This window comes from Melanerpes formicivorus, unplaced genomic scaffold, assembly GCF_026170545.1.
Source record: "Melanerpes formicivorus ecotype bairdi unplaced genomic scaffold, bMelFor1.0.p_v2 SCAF_41, whole genome shotgun sequence".
NCBI classification, from domain to species: Eukaryota; Metazoa; Chordata; class Aves; order Piciformes; family Picidae; genus Melanerpes; species Melanerpes formicivorus.
Window position 1 is genome coordinate 3,907,437 of NW_027142393.1, and position 18,085 is coordinate 3,925,521.

Below are 18,085 nucleotides of genomic sequence, written 5' to 3' on the forward strand. Positions count from 1 at the left end.
ACGTGGAAGCAAGCACAGGAGGCTCAGCACACAGTGCACACACACACACCCCACTGTGTGCCACCATCCTGGAACTCTGCTCACTCCACATCTCCCTGGGACATTGTCTCCAGCCCAAATGCCTGTGCTACATAGAATCATAGAATGCTTTGGGTTGGAAGGGACCTCCAAAGGTCATCCAGTCCAACCCCCCTGCAGTCAGTAGGGACATCCCCAAACTACAGCAGGTTGCTCAAAGCTTTGTTGGACCTGACCTTGAATATCTCAAGGGATGGAGCCTCAACCACCTCCCTGGCAACCAGTGACAATGTTCCACCATCCTCATGGTAAAGAACTTGTTCCTAACATCCAATCTAAATCTGCTCTGCTCCAGTTTGAAGGCATTGCCCCTCGTCACTCCAGGCCTTTGTAAACAGTCTCTGACCTTCATTCCAGGATACCACAAAGGTGCAAAGGAGTCTAAGGGGGAAGACAGTCAGCCAATTTGTAAGCAGTCATTACCCTCATCCTCCTGAAATTTTTGGCTGAGTCCTTCTGTAGCTGTTCTGGAGCTAATGTGAGTTCAGGCAGCATTAAACCCCAGGTCTCTAGGGCTGTGAGGGAAGCAGCAGCCACTGGCACTGATTCTGTCAGGTCTGTAACCAACCATGAACAAAGAGGGAGAGCTTTCCTGGCCAGGCTATCCACTTTTCTTCCATCCCCAATATATTCCTACTCTGAGATGTGAAACTACCTGAATCATGCATTTAATGGAAGTTCAGACTAGGTGAAGCTGTCTCTTTCATGTCAGTTCCCCCTGCATGATTGAATCACTACTTAGAATAACTAACTAACTAAAATAAATAAATAAGGTAGTCCTTGCACAGAATGTTTTAAGGCAGCCTCAAAAGTTCTTGGCTTGTCAGCAGATATTGTGGGCTGCACTTCATGTCATCATCATCTGAGGAGGAGGAAATCTATGTTGACAAATCCTTACAGTGATTAGGAGAAGAGCAAGGCAGTAGAAATTTATAACTAATAGCTGTGGTGAGGCTCTGAACAATCTAATTACCCCATGCCATCATCTGTCAAGCCCAACAGTGCCTTCTCCTGTTATTTCTCCTCTTAGACCACCTTGGAGGGACAAGTGCTGGTGACCTTCTAGAAGTAGTACATCATTTGCATCCATCTATAGAACCCTAGAATGGGTTGGGTTGGAAGGGGTCTCCAAGGGTCATCCACTTCAACCTTCCTGCAGTCAGCAGGGACATCTTGCACTAGATCAGCTTGCTCAAAGCCTTGCTGAGCCTGACCCTGAATTTCCCCAGGGATGGGGCCTCAACTACCTCCCTGGGTCAACCTGTTGCAGTGTTCCAGCAGCCTCATAGTGCAAAATTTGTTCCTCACATCCAATTTAAATCTGCTCTTCTCTAGTTTGAAACCATTGCCCCTTGTCCTGTCACTGCAGGCCTTTGGAAAGAGTCCCTCTCCAGACTTCTTTGAGGGCTCCTTTAGGCACTGGAAGGCTGCTCTAAGGTCCTCCTGGAGCCTTCTCCTCTCCAGGTGAACAACCCCAGCTCCCTCAGCCTGTCCTCATAGCAGAGCTGCTGCAGTTGCCCTGGAGGTACAACCTCCTTTGGATTCACTCCATGAGGTCCATGTCCTTCCTGTGCTGAGGACTCCTGAGCTGGACACAGGGAGAACCTGCAGGAGTCACACACCCAGAGACTATCAATCCCCACACACAATCCCTGTGACGTTATTGGTCATCTCTGTGGCTGCTGCACAACAAAACCTGTGCTACACCTGCACTGTGCACATACTCTACCTGTACCACACACCTGTGCAGTACCCCAAGCAGCCAGGGTTATGCCTTTTCTCCTAAACACAGGAAGCAAAGCTCAGCACAAAAATGAAATGAAATGAATATGTTAAGATACTTGTTGAAATGAAGGGAAAGATTACGTTTCCCTCTCTGAAACTATTATGTTGGGGCTGTAGAAAAATAGATTAGATGCCTGGTGAGGCCACACCTGGAATAATGTGTCCAGTTCTGGGTTCTCCAAATCCAGGAGATACAGGGACCTGCTGGGAGAATCCAACAGAGAGCTACAAGGATGACTGCGGGACTGGAACGTCTCTGCTATGAAGAGAGACTTTAGTCTGGAGAGGAGAAGGCTGAGAGGGATCTGATCAACGTCTACCAATACCTGAGGGGTGGGGGTCAGGAGGAAGGTGCCAGGCTCTGTTTGGTGGTGCCCAGGGACAGCACAAGGAGCAACAGGGACAAGCTGGAAGCCAGGAGGTTGCACCTGAGCATGAGGAGACACTGCTGTATGGTGAGGGTGGCAGAGGCCTGGAGCAGGCTGCCCAGAGAGGTTGTGGAGTCTCCTGCTCTGGAGCCTTTCCAACCCCACCTGGATGTGTTCCTCTGTGCCCTGCCCTGGGTGGTGCTGCTCTGGCAGGGGGGTTGGACTGGGTGATCTCTGGAGGTCCCTTCCAACCCCTACCATTGTGATTCTGCAGTGAGAATTTGCCAACTTCCTTGAACTGCACCAGAAACACATTTGTCAGAAAATTAGACAACTTGGGTAATTTCTTAATTAAAGCTTTAGAAGCTTTTCAAAAGCATAAGTCAGAAAGCAATTTCTGCCTAATCTCTTTTACAGATCCTACATCTGGTTTCCATCTCTACTGTAATATGAATGAAACCAGAGAGATACAAATATTATCCATGCTCCTAAATTGCTTCTATTGGCAGCTCTTTTCCTATCAAGAAAAACAGCAGTACCATCTTGGTGGGAGCAGAGGGAAGGATCTCTGCTCAAGAATCTGGAGCTCAGGTTCACTGGTACTCTTCATACTCCAACCTAAAGGCTTATAAGCAAGTTAGGTTTGGTTGCCCTGCAGTCCTTTTTAAACACCCCTTGGGTCCCTGTTGGAGAGAGTTGGCAGCAGCACTTTGACCAAGTCTGGTCTACTTTGACACCTGTTCCTTGGGCTTATTTTGCTATGATATCAACTCCATACTGGGCTGTACTCTTTTGCTCTTCACAAAAAGCCATTTACTTCCCTCCCCCCCACATCATTAAAAGACTGATTTTGGACCACTGCTGCTTCCCAAAGCCAAGCTTACTCTTTGCATCATTCTCAACATTTCACAAGCCCTTCTGAGCAGCACACTGATGTGCTTCTACAATCCTTTGGTTACTGTCATACTCCTTACAGCAACACATTTGTTTCCTTAACACCAGCACTTGCCATTCCCCACATTACTCTACTCCCTTTTGTCATGGTGTTGGCCCTTTTTATTTCTGGAGGAGCTGCAGCTGACATGCTACATGCTGAAATGGTCAAATAGGAAATAAGTGCAACTGATGAAACTGAGTCTGGTGCAAAGCAATCAGGAGACAGTTATTGAAATGTGCCCCTGGAGGAGCCAGGAAGGGAAGGGGAGCAAGGAAGGGGAGCAAGGAGGAGCAAGGAAGGAGAGCAAGGAGGAGCAAGGAAGGAGAGCAAGGAGGAGCAAGGAAGGAGAGCAAGGAGGAGCAAGGAAGGAAGGGGGGCAAGGAAGGAAGGGGGGCAAGGAAGGAAGGGGGGCAAGGAAGGAAGGGGGGCAAGGAAGGAAGGGGGGCAAGGAAGGAAGGGGGGCAAGGAAGGAAGGGGGGCAAGGAAGGAAGGGGGGCAAGGAGGAGGAAGGAAGGAAGGGGGGCAAGGAGGAGGAAGGAAGGAAGGGGGGCAAGGAGGAGGAAGGAAGGAAGGGGGGCAAGGAGGAGGAAGGAAGGAAGGGGGGCAAGGAGGAGGAAGGAAGGAAGGGGGGCAAGGAGGAGGAAGGAAGGAAGGGGAGCAAGGAGGAGGAAGGAAGGAAGGGGGGCAAGGAGGAGGAAGGAAGGGGAGCAAGGAGGATATCAATTGATAGATAAATAAACTTATAAACAAAGAAAGAAATAAAACCACATGAACAATAATTTACATGAAGATTAATTAGATACATTCTAAATGATTCTCACACCTGCTGAGGTCCCTGCAAACTGGCCTGGTCTAATAATAGCCTTTAGTTTGCATACTAAATACAGCCATTTGTCTGCATTACAGATACACTTCCCTACCTTTGAAACCTCAAAAGGAAAAATAAAGGCAAGTTTACTTTCATGGGTATTGAGTCCAGAAGGGAGAACTACAATGGCTTTATTAGCCAGAAAGGAAAGTTTGAATCTGCTGATACCTGCCTGAGGCCTTGTCGAAGGATGAAAGATCTCTGCTTTCACACCTCCCTACAGCCCCTTCACATCCCTCCAAACAAAGAGCCAAATTTCTATGATTAACCACCACCTTTAACCATTTCTTCAGGGAAATATAGCTCCACATTTTCATTCTGGGACATCTTTTTATTCCCAAGGAAGCCAGACAACGCTCTTTTGCTTTACAAGATGACAGAGCACAAGGCACAGCCATAATCAGACCGGTGATTCGCTGCCTGCCATCTGCAACTCAGCCTCTGCTGCTGCCTTCTCCCTGCAGAGCACACACACACCAAAAGTGTTCAAGAGACTTTGTTGTCAGCTTGGAGATCCAAACATTTCTCTAAATCCTCTGCTGTCATCTTATTTGCTCACCTGAGCCTCATCTCTCATGCCTGCACATAACAGCTCCAAGATTTGCCAGACTGCTAGTGGCTTCCACTCGACTGCTGCAGCAAGTAAACAGCTGTGGCAGCCTGTGAGCTGATGACTAAATGAAGCCATTGTGATGGCTTCCTAAATATTTTTTTGTGGACATCATCTTAGGGTTGTCTCCTCTGGATGTTCTCATCTCTTTCTTGTAAGGCTTTGCTTTAAGCCCTCATTGTAATGTTTAATGTAAATATATAAAGAGTGTTTGATGGCTAATGTCTTGCCATGACACTGATCTGCAGCAGCACCTTATCTAGGATCCGCTCCTCTGCTCAGATCAGTGTCATGGGAGAGCTGTCTCTATGCCACAGACACACAATGTAAATATCTCCAGATATTTACACCCCTGCTGGGTTTTCTTCAGCAGGGAAGCTGCTCCTGATGACAGCTGAAGCAGGGAAGAGAGAGACAGGGGGGAAAGAGGAGGCAAAAGCCCCTCAGCTTGGGCACAGGAGAAGGATGGGTTCTCTGTGCTGTTCAGCTGGGTTGGCTTTGTAGTCTGCTTATCTTCACTGAAACATATATAGCCACAGTCTCAGGAGTAAGGACTATAGTAACTGCAGGGAAAAAAAACCACCTGCAGAAGCGATCTTGGAGTCTAAATATCATGGTAATTGAAAAACAAAGAATGGAGAATGGAAAGGAAGCAGTGAAAACTGTCCCAGGAGGATCAAAACTGCCAGGTGCTTCTCAGAAGACTCTTCCATCTGGAGCTGCTGTAACACTACCCTGAGAAATGACCTTCCCTGCTCCTCAGAAGCATTTGACATGCTTCAGCCAAAGACAGGGCTGCAGTTTGGGTGCCCTCCCAGAGCTGGATTTCAGCAGCCCAGCCAGATTGTTACTTGGACAGCCCAGGGCAGCAGTGCATCACCCATAGGAGCCACTTTCCAGAACCCTCCCTGCTAAAGAGGAACATTTTGCAGTGACTCAGTGGCAGCTGAAGTGCCTTTGAGTACAGAGAGATGAGGGGTTAGGAAACCTCCTTGAGTGACTAGGGGGAGACTAATAACAAATGCCTTCCTGACTGAGAACACCTTCTTCATGTGGAGGAAGCACCAAGTTCAAACACTTGTGAAGTGTCCAGTTCTGCTCTGAGTAACATAACTAGCAGCAACTCAGGGATTTAAATTTGGGGAGAGATCAGCCAACACCAGCAGGACACAGAGAACTAAGATTTATCATGCCCATGACCTAAGGACAGGGGCAGACTGCATCCCCAACATTCATCATTGCTCAGCAGGAAGATACTGAAGGCACAGATAGCTTCAAAAGGCTCACCTTCTAAACAGACCTTTTCTTCAGCTTCTCATGGGTGATGGCCAGGGCCTGCAGAGCAGGCACAGCTTTTGCTCCTCAGCTATTTGACATGTGAGCTGAAAACAAGCCTAGCCAGAGCTTGGGAAGCAGAAGAGCCCAGGGTCATGCCTCCTCCATCACTGGGTGTTCCCACCAGGTTTCCTGCATTATTTTGGCCAGATACACAGCAGCAAAGCAGGGAGGAGGAGGGGAATTAGGGAAATGTTTTGTAGTCTGACTGGGCTGGGAGGGTTCTCAACCTCTGGGACAAGAAGCCCGGCGAGGTGGTTGAATTCCCATCCCTGGTGGTGTTGAAAAGAAGCAGAGGGAGTTGGTGCTGAGGGATATGGTTTAGCACCAGCCTTGGTAGAGTTAGGGAATGGTTGGACTTGATGATCTTCAAGGTCTCTTTCAACCAAAACAATTCTATGACTTTGGGACTATATCTATGATTCTATGACTTCTGCAACACAAAGCAAATGCTTCCTTCTCAGCTTGCCAATGCTTCCTGCCTTCATGGCTGCCATGACTGCACACCAAGTCCCCTCTCTTAATAAATAAATCAAAGATAGTCCTGCTCCCACACCCAGGCATGCCCCAGGCTCTCTGAAACAACCTACTAGCCCAGGGACAAGCAGAACAATGTCAAGAACCATCCTGGATGGCTGCACTGAAGGCACATGAAGTTATCAGGAAAGATCTTCAAATGAAAGCTTCAGGGTGAATTATTTGCTCAGATCAATGATTTGTTCTAAGGCTCAGTCTTCCATTTGGACTCAGGAAGAAAAATCATCTCTACCAGCAGCAATAAGCATAAATGTAACACAACATGGGTGCCATCCCTTTCATTAACTAAAATCATTCCAACTAGATGGATAATCTCAAACCATACCATGCCAAGGAAGTAAGTGCTCGAGTGGATGAGAAGCTGGACATGGGCAGGCAGTGTGAGCTTGCAGCCCAGAAGGCCAGTGGCAGCCTGGGCTGCATCCAAAGCAGCACTGCCAGCAGAGCCAGAGAGCTGATTCTGCCACTCTCTGGTGAGACCTCACCTGCAGTACTGTATGCAGGTCTGGAGCCCTCAATATAGGAAGGACATGGACCTGATGGAGAGGGTCCAGAGGAGGGTCATGAAAATGATCAGAGGGCTGGAGTATCTCCACTATGGGGACAGGATGAGTGAGCTGGAGAAGACAAGGCTCCAGGGAGACCTAATAGCAGCCTGCCAGTACATGAAGGGGGCTACAAGAAGAATGGGAAGAGACTGTTCATAAAGGTCTGCAGGGACAGGATGAGGGACGATAGCTTCAAACTAGAGCAGAGCAGATTTAGATTGGATGTTAGGGAGAAGTTCTTCACTATGAGGGTGGTGGAAGACTGGAACAGGTTCTCCAGGCAGGTGGTTGAGGCCCCATCCCTGGGCATATTCGAGGTAAGACTCAAAGAGGCCCTGGGCAACCTCATGTAGTTGAGGATGTCCCTGCTGGCTGGGGATAGGTCGGACTGGATGAGCTTTGGAGGTCCCTTCTGACCTTGCCCATTCTATGATTCTGTGACTATTGTCAGTGGCATTGCTGTTTCAAACCATCAGATAGAAATGCTTCTGCCTATAATTTTCAATCAGTCCCTGCATTGTTCCAAGCAGCTGACTGACAGCATAAGCACCATCTAAGTCCTGGATCCTCACATGTCATTCAGGATGGGAACATGAGCACAAAGCTTCTGGAGCTGGAATAAGCTGATGGATTGATTTAGCAGCAGCAGGGACACACTGTGCTCAGATATGACTGCAACTGCTCAATTACCTCAGAAGTGACAATGATTTCCAAAGATCTGTGATAAACACATGCAGAGGATGCAAAGCTTCCACCATTCCCCCTCCATCCCTCCCCCTTCACCATCATTATAATTCTCACTTGGAGGCAGATCCTTGACTTTGGGGATGTAGAAACATTGACGAAGATGCTTTAACTCATCCTCTGCATCTAAGTGAGAAGCAAGTTTCTCGTCTGTGGGGCTGCATCCTAGGCGCAGGGCAGTCTCTTCTAAGATGCTTGCTGGTAGCACAGGAGAAGAAGGATCCATCCTCAGGTCATTCACTTCCACCTTCAAATGAAAAAAGGCACAGTTTAGCCTGTGCAGCATGCAGCATGCCTATTCACAGGTGGCTGGTGAGCAGCCCCTACAGCTGCCTCCTTCAAGACCCAAACCTGGCTTGATTTAAAGCTTTTTAGAAGTGAAGGGTTTGAACAGAATGGTAAAGCTGATTGCTTCAAGTCTTTCCAAGGCAACATATTGCTGCAACCCCCAAAGACTTTTCTCCCCCCCACCCTACAGATGCAATGCTATTCCCTTATTTTTAAGCTCTATCAGCAGCTTCTAAGTTCTCCCCTCAGACCTGACGGCAGTTACAAACTCTGAAGTGTCATTCACAGTTTGGAGCCCTCAAAGCCAGAGGCAGCATTATTGTTTCTGCAGCCTGCACTCCTATAAATAGCAGGTGCACAGCTAGGCTGAAGTTGTTCCCAGGCTGTGCCACGTTCAGCTTCTTTCAGCTTTTCTGCCTTCAAGATAGGAGGGGGTGTTGGTGTAGAGCTGAGCTCATGCACAAGGGCAGAGCAGGCAGGCTACAGAGGGCAGGCAAAAGCTTTGTCAGAAATGCAGCTCTCAAGACCAGGGTCTTGAATTAATACTTCCTTCTAGCTACACTGAAAATCCTGGTGGCTTAGCTTGGTTTAGCTCTGCTGGTGCTGGGCAAGGAGAGGAGCCAAAGCCAAGATGCAAGCATGACAGATCCCAGTCTGCAACAGGAAAATCCAAAGCTAACTGCAAAATTTGCAAGCTCATTGATCTTGATGAGAAAAACCTTCCTGTGACTGTAATGCCCAGAGACAGCAGGGTGTTGAAGACAGCATTTCTGCACTTGGCTTTACAAACCTAGCAACAAAGAACAGTTATGACACTTGCCCTGTACTTTAGGGCAGGACTTGGGCAGTGCTGCCTGCTGCATTCTGTTGCAGAAGGCAGTCAAGGGGCTCACTGAGGTGCATGGTAGTTGCCCCAGTTTAAGGCACTTTGTAGTTAAACCCTACAATATTCTCTGCCTTAGCAGCCCCAAGAGTTTTGCTTGCAACAGGAAAACTCTCAGTGGTAGGCTGAAGTAGGACAGATGAGTACATAACGTGCAGCACAGAGCCAACAGAGAAAATAGGTTTTTCTCTCTGCTTGAGAAAGAAACCTTTTCAAGTACATATCCTCCATAACTAGAAGACAGTGCTACAAAACACCCTGGTTTTGCACAAACAGCTCTTCTCCTTCCTACAGCTTTGGCCTGAGAGAAGAACAACAAAATATATATATATCTATATATATATATATAAAAACCCAAAAATAATATTTATATAAAGGTTTTTAGATGCTTTCCTGAATGTGGATGACAAACTGCAGATTAGGAAGAAATTCTCTACAGTGAGAGTGGGGAAACACTGGAACAGGTTGCACAGGGAGGCTCCTTCCATGGAGGTGTTCAAGGCCAGGCTGGATGAGGTCTTGAGCAAGCTGGGCTAGTGAGAGGTGTCCCTGCCCATGGCAGGGGGTTTGGCACTGGATGATCTTTAAGGTCCCTTCCAATCAGAACCATTTTATGAATCTGTGAAATGTAGATCAGGGGTTTGACACAATTTTTTACCCACCCCCTGAACAGCATCCAGAAGAGCTTCATGGACACATATAGGAAGGGCAACAGTTGGTATATAAATATCACCCCCTAACCAGCACAGCCTTATCAGTGCAAATTAACCCAAACTGCTTGATCAGCTAGCCAAATGGCCAGCACGATGCTAGTTACCCTGGTTTCATTTGCTAGCATTTAGTTTATGATGAGAGCATTTTCTTTTTCCCCACCAGACTTGAGATCTTGCACAGCCACCATTTGTCCTTTCCCACCACATAGAAATATATACTTAAAAATATATTTATATATATATATCTATATAAATTCCAGTAGAGCTCTTTCAAGAGAGAAGCTTTCATTTAGCTAATGTTCAGACTCCCCTGGGAGGTACTGGAGACATCCTATTTCTGTGCTGTCTCCACATAGATTGTTCACACCTCCTCATTGTCACCAAATTTATCATTCCCACTCATTCATCCTAATTGCCCCACAGATGATAAAAATAAACTAACATGGTGACAAAGGAAATACTCCACCATCTTGGTTCTCAGAGAGCTTTTCAAGGCTTCTAGGAGGCAGAGGGCAACACCTAGACAGATAGTTGGGTGTGATGCTAAGGGGGATGAGCTGGATGGGACTAACACATCCAATTGGTCACTCTTGAAGAGTTGCCACCCTGCTGAAAGCTCCACAGGTGATGTGAGCACACTCCCTGTTCTCCAGGGAACTGCTGCTTAGCTCCTCCACAGTGGGACAGAGATCCAAGACCTTGTCTCTGCCAGTTCTGCTGGGGTGTTGGTAGTAACATGTGCTCCTCTGCAGGTCAGAAAGGTATTGACCTTCTGGGCCTGATTGGGCAGACATGAGGGAGGGTGGTTTAGAGGTCTTCCTCCACTGGATGTAGTGAAACATCTTGAAAGGCAAGCTAGGATCACAACCACTACAGCCATCACTAATAGAGGCACATCACTATAAATTAAAAACACTATAAGGTAGCAAGCTTTACTGCTCCACGTTACAAAGGAGTTGAATCAGTAAGCAATATTGTCATCAGTGCTTGGAAAATAAACCTGCTTTTATTTTTCCAAAGGCTTCTCTGTTTGAACCAAGATTCATCCTCTGCCTTTAATCACAAATATTCCATGCCAGTTGTGGAAACAGCTGCTGGAGAAAGGGCTGGAAACCAGCTCTCCCTGAATATCGCCTTCCAGATAAAAGGATCACACAGTAGTCAGTGTAGTCCTTTCTATGCAGTCAATCTCCTTCCCACTCCACTCAATGCCTGGATTTTTTTGTTCCCCTATGACACAGCTGCTGAAGTAAGGGAAAGAGCCTTTTAATCTCTCTGAACAGATGACTGACTTGAGTTAGGGATTTGTTCAGCCATGCTCAGCTCCCTCAGTCCCTAGAAGGGAAACTGTGAAGCATTGGCATTGCTGTCACCTATCTCCTATCCTGGATACAGCCTCTGAGGCAGGATTGGGAGCCTCCAATGTTTATCTCTTGGGGTCCACGCAGGCAATGTCAGTTAATTGTCCTGTAGTTTATGATCAGCAGGTGGATGATAAGGGTGTTTGAAGGACTGTAGGTTTTGATACACCACATCCCTCTCATGTGATCTGTAGGTTCTCTGCTTTACACCACATGAATACTGCACAGCATCCTCCCATTTCTCTTTCCAGTAGTCATCAGTCTTCAGTAAGGACACAGAGTTATTGCAGTGGATTGATGGCTATCATATTCCAGGTCATCTGCTGACCTGTCTGGCAGGTATAGATGGGTTTTGTGTCCATCTGAGGCCTGTCCCCAAACCCCACTGAAGTCAATAGCTGTCTATGTTAGAGACAAGGATTTCTGCATCAGGTTTTTGGGTTGCCTGTCATTGCTGCAGTTTGCTGCACCTGATCAATGACTTCACCTTGATTGTGATTCTTATTTAGATTCTTATTTGACAGCAAGTGTAATATTAAATACAAAGATCCAGGAGCTAAAAATGATTAAGTGCTCTGAGGTATCTGATCTAATACCAATGTTATGAAATAAGATAAAACTACTAAAATAAAAATCAATCAAAATCCTATTGAGGAATGAAATCCCAGGGACCCAATTCTGAGAGCAGAATAAGAAAGCACTCTTGTCCTTCGAATGGGCACTAGGCTTCAGAGAGAGGGAATCACACAACTGCTTGGGGGTACCCTGCCTTTCTTTCTTTCATTTTTGCAATCTATCTGCCCTGGAGCAGGCTGCCCAGAGAGGTTGTGGAGTCTCCTGCTCTGGAGACTATCCAGACCCATCTGGATGCCTTCCTGTGTGACCTGCGCTAGATTCTCTGGCCCTGCTCTGGCAGGGGGGTTAGACTCAATGATCTTTGAGGGTCCCTTCCAACCCCAAACATCCTATGATGGCCCTGTGATTTCTTCTACTAATTGCTGCAAAATGGAGCCCTGTGCAATAGTTTCACAACAATTCAGGAGTCATTTGTTGTTTTCTACACGTAGAGTAAATACCTTTGCATAAGGTCAGCACACCTTTACTCCATCCCATGATCTTTGGGTGACTGACAACTACATTTTGTATCACCTTTCAAATCAAAACTCAAAGTCATCAGTGCAAAATGTAATCCCCACCTGGAGAAACACAGAATCAGAGAACTGCTTCAGCAGGAAAAGTCCTCTAAGACCACCCAGTCCATCTATCATCCTAACACCACCATGGCCATCCAAACACATCCCAGAGTGCCATGTCCACAAGTTTCCAGGGCTGGGGACTCCACCACCTCCCTGGGCAGCCTCTCCCAATCCCCAAACACTTTCTCAGTAAAGAAATGTTTTCCTAATCTCCAACCTAACCCTCCCCAGGCACAATTTCAGACCATTTCCTCTCATGCTATCACCTGAGACTAGGGAGAGGAGACCAACCCCAGCCGCACTGCAACCTCCTTTCAGGGAGCTGCAGAGAGCAATGAGGCCTCCCCACAGCCTCCCCTCCTCCAGACTAAGCAACCCCAGTTGCCTCAGCCACTCCTCATAAGAACTGTGCTCTAGACCCTTCACCAGCTCTGTTGCCCTTCTAACATGTCCTTGATAAACAGGACTTCTGCTCATAAAACTTGGAGTAAAAATAAACAGCTTTTTAAGAGGAAATCCTCTACTCTAGAGAAAAAAGCCAGACAGAACCATTTAGGTTATTTCTTCCTTTCCTTGAAAATGACTCCATCTTTATGGACTTAGCAGGTAGAGATAATATGAAGTCAGCTTTCCTGGGTTATCCTCACTCTTTCTTTATTCTCCTGACTTTCCCACATACTGATTCCACCTAAGGAGCTCACCAAGGCCTGTTGGCAACCTTTCCTGTTCAGGAAGAGGCTATGCAACTTAAATTAAGAGAACAGTCATTACTTCATATTTTATCAGCACAGATACCAGCCCTACTAATTCATCTCCCTTTCAAAAACAACTGTAAAAGACAATGGCTGAGAATGAGCCAGACATAAGTGACATGATTGTCTGGGTGATTATTTCTGTTTTGTCCTTTATGCATAATTTACTGACTAAACAGAAAAGGGGGGGGTGGGGAAGAGTGTGAATATTAGCAAGCCATCTTCCTAAGCTCTGGTAGGGGAGTCCATTAGGCTTCATCCTAAGAATGATAATTTGTCCTATTCTTAGACCCACCTACAATACTTTTGTAGAGCTACCCTCTAATTGTAACTTCATGTCTCTACTAAAAACTCTTCAAAGTCCCCTCACCACCACCCCCCAACCCCCCTTCACCATTTTCTTTAAAGATTCCAAGCTGTTACTCACAGTCTCTTAACCCAGCACCGTGCTGACAGGCACACAAGGAATCCCTACTTCAGCTGCCTCAATATCCTCACAGAGAAAAGCAAGAGTTTCTGATGGAAAGAGCACACCCTGTACTTTCTGCCCTCCAATTGCTGTTTACCAGGTTGCTGAAGGCAGCTCAGCCCACAGACCTTTGACATTTGCAGGTCAGAACCCAAATGAACCCTTTGGAAGGCAACCTGGGGGTGTGCACGTCTGTGAGGGTCCATGCTGCCCAGGTACGCCCACGGGGAGCACCAATAGCGCTGTGGCTGGGAGCTGCTTTAAAAGCAAACAGAGGACAGCTGCAGGAAGGCACAAGGGCTAAGAGCTGAGGCTCTTGCCCAGCTTGGCACAGACTAAGTTATCTCTGTGAACACAGCTTTGCAGAAGGAAGCTCCCACAACAAGAAAAAAGCCCAGCCCAAAGCAAGGCACATACTAGATGATTTTGGGTTAAACACACTTCAGTGAGCTTGTTTCAAACTACAGAACTTCAGGGAAAGGGAAAAATCCTCAGTGTTCACAGCACAGCCACCAACAGACACAGGGCTGGGTGATTAAGTTAGTTACACAGCACAGTGGCACAGCTGGAGCAAGGGAAGGTGGCAGAGAGGAAGGATAATAAATTCAGGTCCTTAGAGCACCTTAAGCATGCATTGACCTTCCCATCAACAAGTGCTAGGGTGTTGGAAGTCATTTTACATCTGAAAGTCATCACAGGAGCAGAGGATGTCAGGGGTTGGAAGATCATTGAGTTCAACCCCCCTGCCAGAGCAAGACCATAAAATCTAGCTCAGGTCACAGAGGAATACATCCAGGCAGGCCTTGAAAGTCTCCAGAGAAGGAGACTCCACAACCACAGCGCTCTGTAAGGGTCACAGTGAAGAAGTTCTCCCTTGTGTTGAGGTGGAACCTCCTGTGCTGCAGCTTACGTCCATTGCTCCTTGTCTTGTCACAGGGAGCAAGTGAGCAGAGCCTGTCTCCTCCCTCCTGACCCCAGCCCTCAGATATTTATAAACCTTGATTAAATCCCCTCTCAGTCTTCTCTTCTCCCGACTAAAAAGCCCCAGGTCCCTCAGCCTCTCCTCACCAGGCAGTGCTCCAGTCCCCTAATCATCCTTGCAGCCCTCCGCTGGACCTGCTCCAGCAGATCCCTGTCCCTCTTCAACTGGGGAGCCCAGAACTGAATGCAGCACTGAAGATGAGGTCTCAGCAGGGCAGAGGAGAGAAGTCATAGCTCCTTCCCCTCCCCAGTGAAGCCACGTTACCCTGTGGTTGGCAGCCGTTCCAGGGAGAGGGTGAGGAAAGTCCTCTGCAGGGCCACGTGCCTGCTCCTCCAGACTCTGACCCCCACTGCAGCCACACACATGACCTCCGAGTTAACCAGAAGCCAGCTCTGTGTGCAGATATTTGTGACATTTCTTTTGGTCCTTTCTCACCCTGGGAAAAAGTAAAGCTCTCATTAAGTGAAGAAGGGTTGGTTTTTTTTCCCCCCGTTTCTCCCATAAAGGCACCAGGACACCAGTAGGATTAGAATGAAAATGGTTTTAAACCAAACCCTTTCTTACTTCAGTGAAGGAGCAGGTTGAGGGCCTGACAGCCAGACATAAGCAATGCTCACAGCCACACAGAACCATAGAATTGTCAGGGTTGGAAGGGACCTCAAGGCTCAGCCAGTTCCAATCCCCCTGCCATGGCCAGGGACACCTCACACTACAGCAGGTTGCTCACAGCCACATCCAGCCTGGCCTTCAAAACCTCCAGGGATGAAGCTTCCACCACCTCCCTGGGGAACCTGTGCCAGTCTCTCACCACCCTCATGGGGAACAACTTCTTTCTAGCATCCTACCGCATGGCAGAGGGAGTTGTGGGAATTTTCAGGGAATGTGGATTGCAGAGGGTCACAGAATGCTAGGGGTTAGGAGGGACCTGCAGAGATCATCCAGTCCAACCCTGCTGCCAGAGCAGCACCACCCAGGGCAGGGCACACAGGAACACATCCAGGGGGGGTTGGAAAGGCTCCAGAGCAGGAGACTCCACAACCTCCCTGGGCAGCCTGCTCCAGGCCTCTGCCACCCTCACTGTAAAGAAGTTTCTCCTCATGTTGAGCTGAAACCTTCTCTGTTCAAGCTGGAATCTGTTGTTCCTTGTCTTATTAGTGCACACCACTGAAAAGAGCTTGGCCCCCTCCACTTGACCCCCACCCCTCAGATATTGAGAGGCATTGATCAGATCCCCTCTCAGCCTTCTCTTCTCCAGATGAAACAGCCCCAGGGCTCTCAGTCTCTCTCTTTCATAGGGGAGATGCTCAAGTCCCCTAATCATCCTCATAGCTCTCCCTTGGACTCTCCAGCAGGTCTCTGTCTCTCTTGAACTGGGGAGCCCAGAACTGGACACAGCACACCAGCTGTGGTCTCAGCAGAGCAGAGGGGCAGGAGAACCTCCCCAGCCCTGCTGGCCACACTTTCCTTGCTGCACCCCAGCATGCCATTGGCTCTCTTGGCCACAAGGGCACATTGTTGCCCGAAGTCCCAGCTAGCACTGGTAGATGCAGCAGGGAGAATCAAAAAGCAGTAGAGGACAGCTATGCCATCACCCTCTGAAAGAAGCTGTTAGGAGAGTGAGAGGAAGGCAGTGACATTTGACAGACAGTTTAGAGAAGGAATAAAGGGGGGGGGGGGGGGGGGGGGGGAGAAGGGGAAAAAAAAGGATATTTGCAGCTTTGTGGGAAGCCAAAACTCTGCTGGTCTGTAACTGAGGGATGTCTGGAGCTGCCCGGTGGACAGGCAGACATGTTCCTCATACCAACAGCTTCCCCAGCTCATTCAGAGGTGCTTAAGCACGTTAAGCCACGTGCTGCCAGAGACATCCAGCAGCATGCTGATCCTGCTCCCTCTCATCCTTCACCCTAACCATTTGCTGGCTGCCATCCATCACTGCCAGCCCCAGGCTCACTGAAGCACGTTCATGTCCTTGTCACGGGAGCCTCGTCCCTTGACTGAAAGAAGCTATGTGAGTTTTCCCACAGAAACACCAATAAAGCCTGCAATGAACTGACAGAGCATATGGCTTTCTCTCAAGACATGCAGCAACAACAAATAACCAACTGCAGCCTGAAGCACACCCATCTCGTGCCAGATGGGATGCCAGGACACTCGGTCCATCAGGTCATGCCTTAGCAGCACTGGCCCAGAGCAGTCTTGCTGTCAGGAGAGTAAAATGATCTGGTAAATGAAGGAGGATTCTTTTTAACAGAAAAAAGCAGCTCTACCCAGGGTGAGATGGCCTGGAAGCCCCTCAAGCAGGAGAGCACAGTGATTCCTACAGTCTGGTAAGGAGCAGCATGGCCACGACGTGTCCCAGCTGCACACACTGCACCTGCAGCGCAGAGCTCAGCTCAGTGCACAGCTGCTTGGGAGCACTGAGGCTGGCTGTGCTTGGGAGGCAACCCCACAGCTATTTTCCAAAGCATGCCATTTTCAAGCATGCCATCTGCACCTTCTGATGGCATGGGGCACCTCACCTCAGGCCTGGCAGCAATGGCTCGGTAAACAGCAGCATGAAACCTTTGGTCTCCTTTCTGCCTACCTTGCTGCACCAACTTACTTACCGCTCTGTGCTGCTGCTGTTTCTGGCTCCACCCCATCACCACCTCTCTTCTGCCTGAGAAGGTTCATCTTTTACCTCGAGCCTCATTTAAACCTCACCTGATCAGGATGCCCTACACCTGCTCTCACTCACCTTGTCCTCCTCTCTCCCAGACCCTGAAGGGCTCTATTTTGCCTCTGAAGCGATTTGAAGGCCATGTGCCTCATTGACCTATTTGCAGCGGTGGATCACTCTGGCTGTGTGATGATGACTTTTGGTCTCCTTGTTAAGAATTAAAAGACCTCACACAATCCATTTAGCTTTCCCTTATGGAGACTTAACCCCCTGTAACTATGATCTGATTGCTTGGGGTTTTATTTGTGGAGTAGTTATAAGCAGTGCCTGCTAAATTATTTGGTCTTCTGAATCTTTAACCATAGCACTTGTCCTTTAAAATGTGTTCTTATAGCACAGTCTCTGTGGGGGAAAATAATAGGGGGGAAATGGGGGGGGAAGAAAGAATTAAAAAGAAGAAACAAAGAAACAAGAGAAAAAATTAAACCCAAGGAGAAACAAGAAGAAAAGAAAAGAAACAAGAAACAAACAGAAATCCAAATAAATAACAGGAATTAATTCTTCCTTTTTCAGCAGTAACCTTCATCTTGGAAGAACTGTTCCAGCACTACACTACTAACAGCGACACCCAGAGAGGGACAAGAGGGGATTCAGGGCTCAGGGACTTCCACATAAAGGAAAACAAGAACAGGAATTCCCCACTCCCAGCTGTGTAGCTGTGGGAGCTGCAAGAGAAAGAGAACATTCCTTGAATGGATGAAACTTCCTTGTACCTCACAGCGTCCTACAATGACTGAGGTTGGAAAGGACCTCAGGTATCATCTGCTCCAACACTGAGGTGCTGCCAACTGCCAACTTCTTCATCTACTTGTAGCACATTTCCTGCCTGTGGAGTAAGAGCTTCTGAGAAAGGGGAAACCAGAGATCAGCTCCAGGCCAGATGCAATAGGATGATGATAACGACAAGACCTT

The 18,085-nt window shown here is 47.9% G+C and overlaps 1 protein-coding gene across 3 annotated transcripts in view; it reads right to left on the bottom strand.

The window, feature by feature from the left end:
* Positions 1 to 18,085, bottom strand: part of KYNU (kynureninase) — an 84,166-nt gene that overhangs the window by 65,295 nt on the left and 786 nt on the right. For 2 of the 3 annotated variants that reach the window (XM_068158669.1, XM_068158667.1), the window contains exon 2: positions 7,868 to 8,057. In XM_068158669.1, the coding sequence (XP_068014770.1) occupies positions 7,868 to 8,057 (190 nt within the window). Of the gene's footprint in view, positions 1 to 7,867; positions 8,058 to 13,430; positions 13,510 to 18,085 lie in introns of those variants that run through there. The other variant, XM_068158668.1, reaches the window with a different exon arrangement.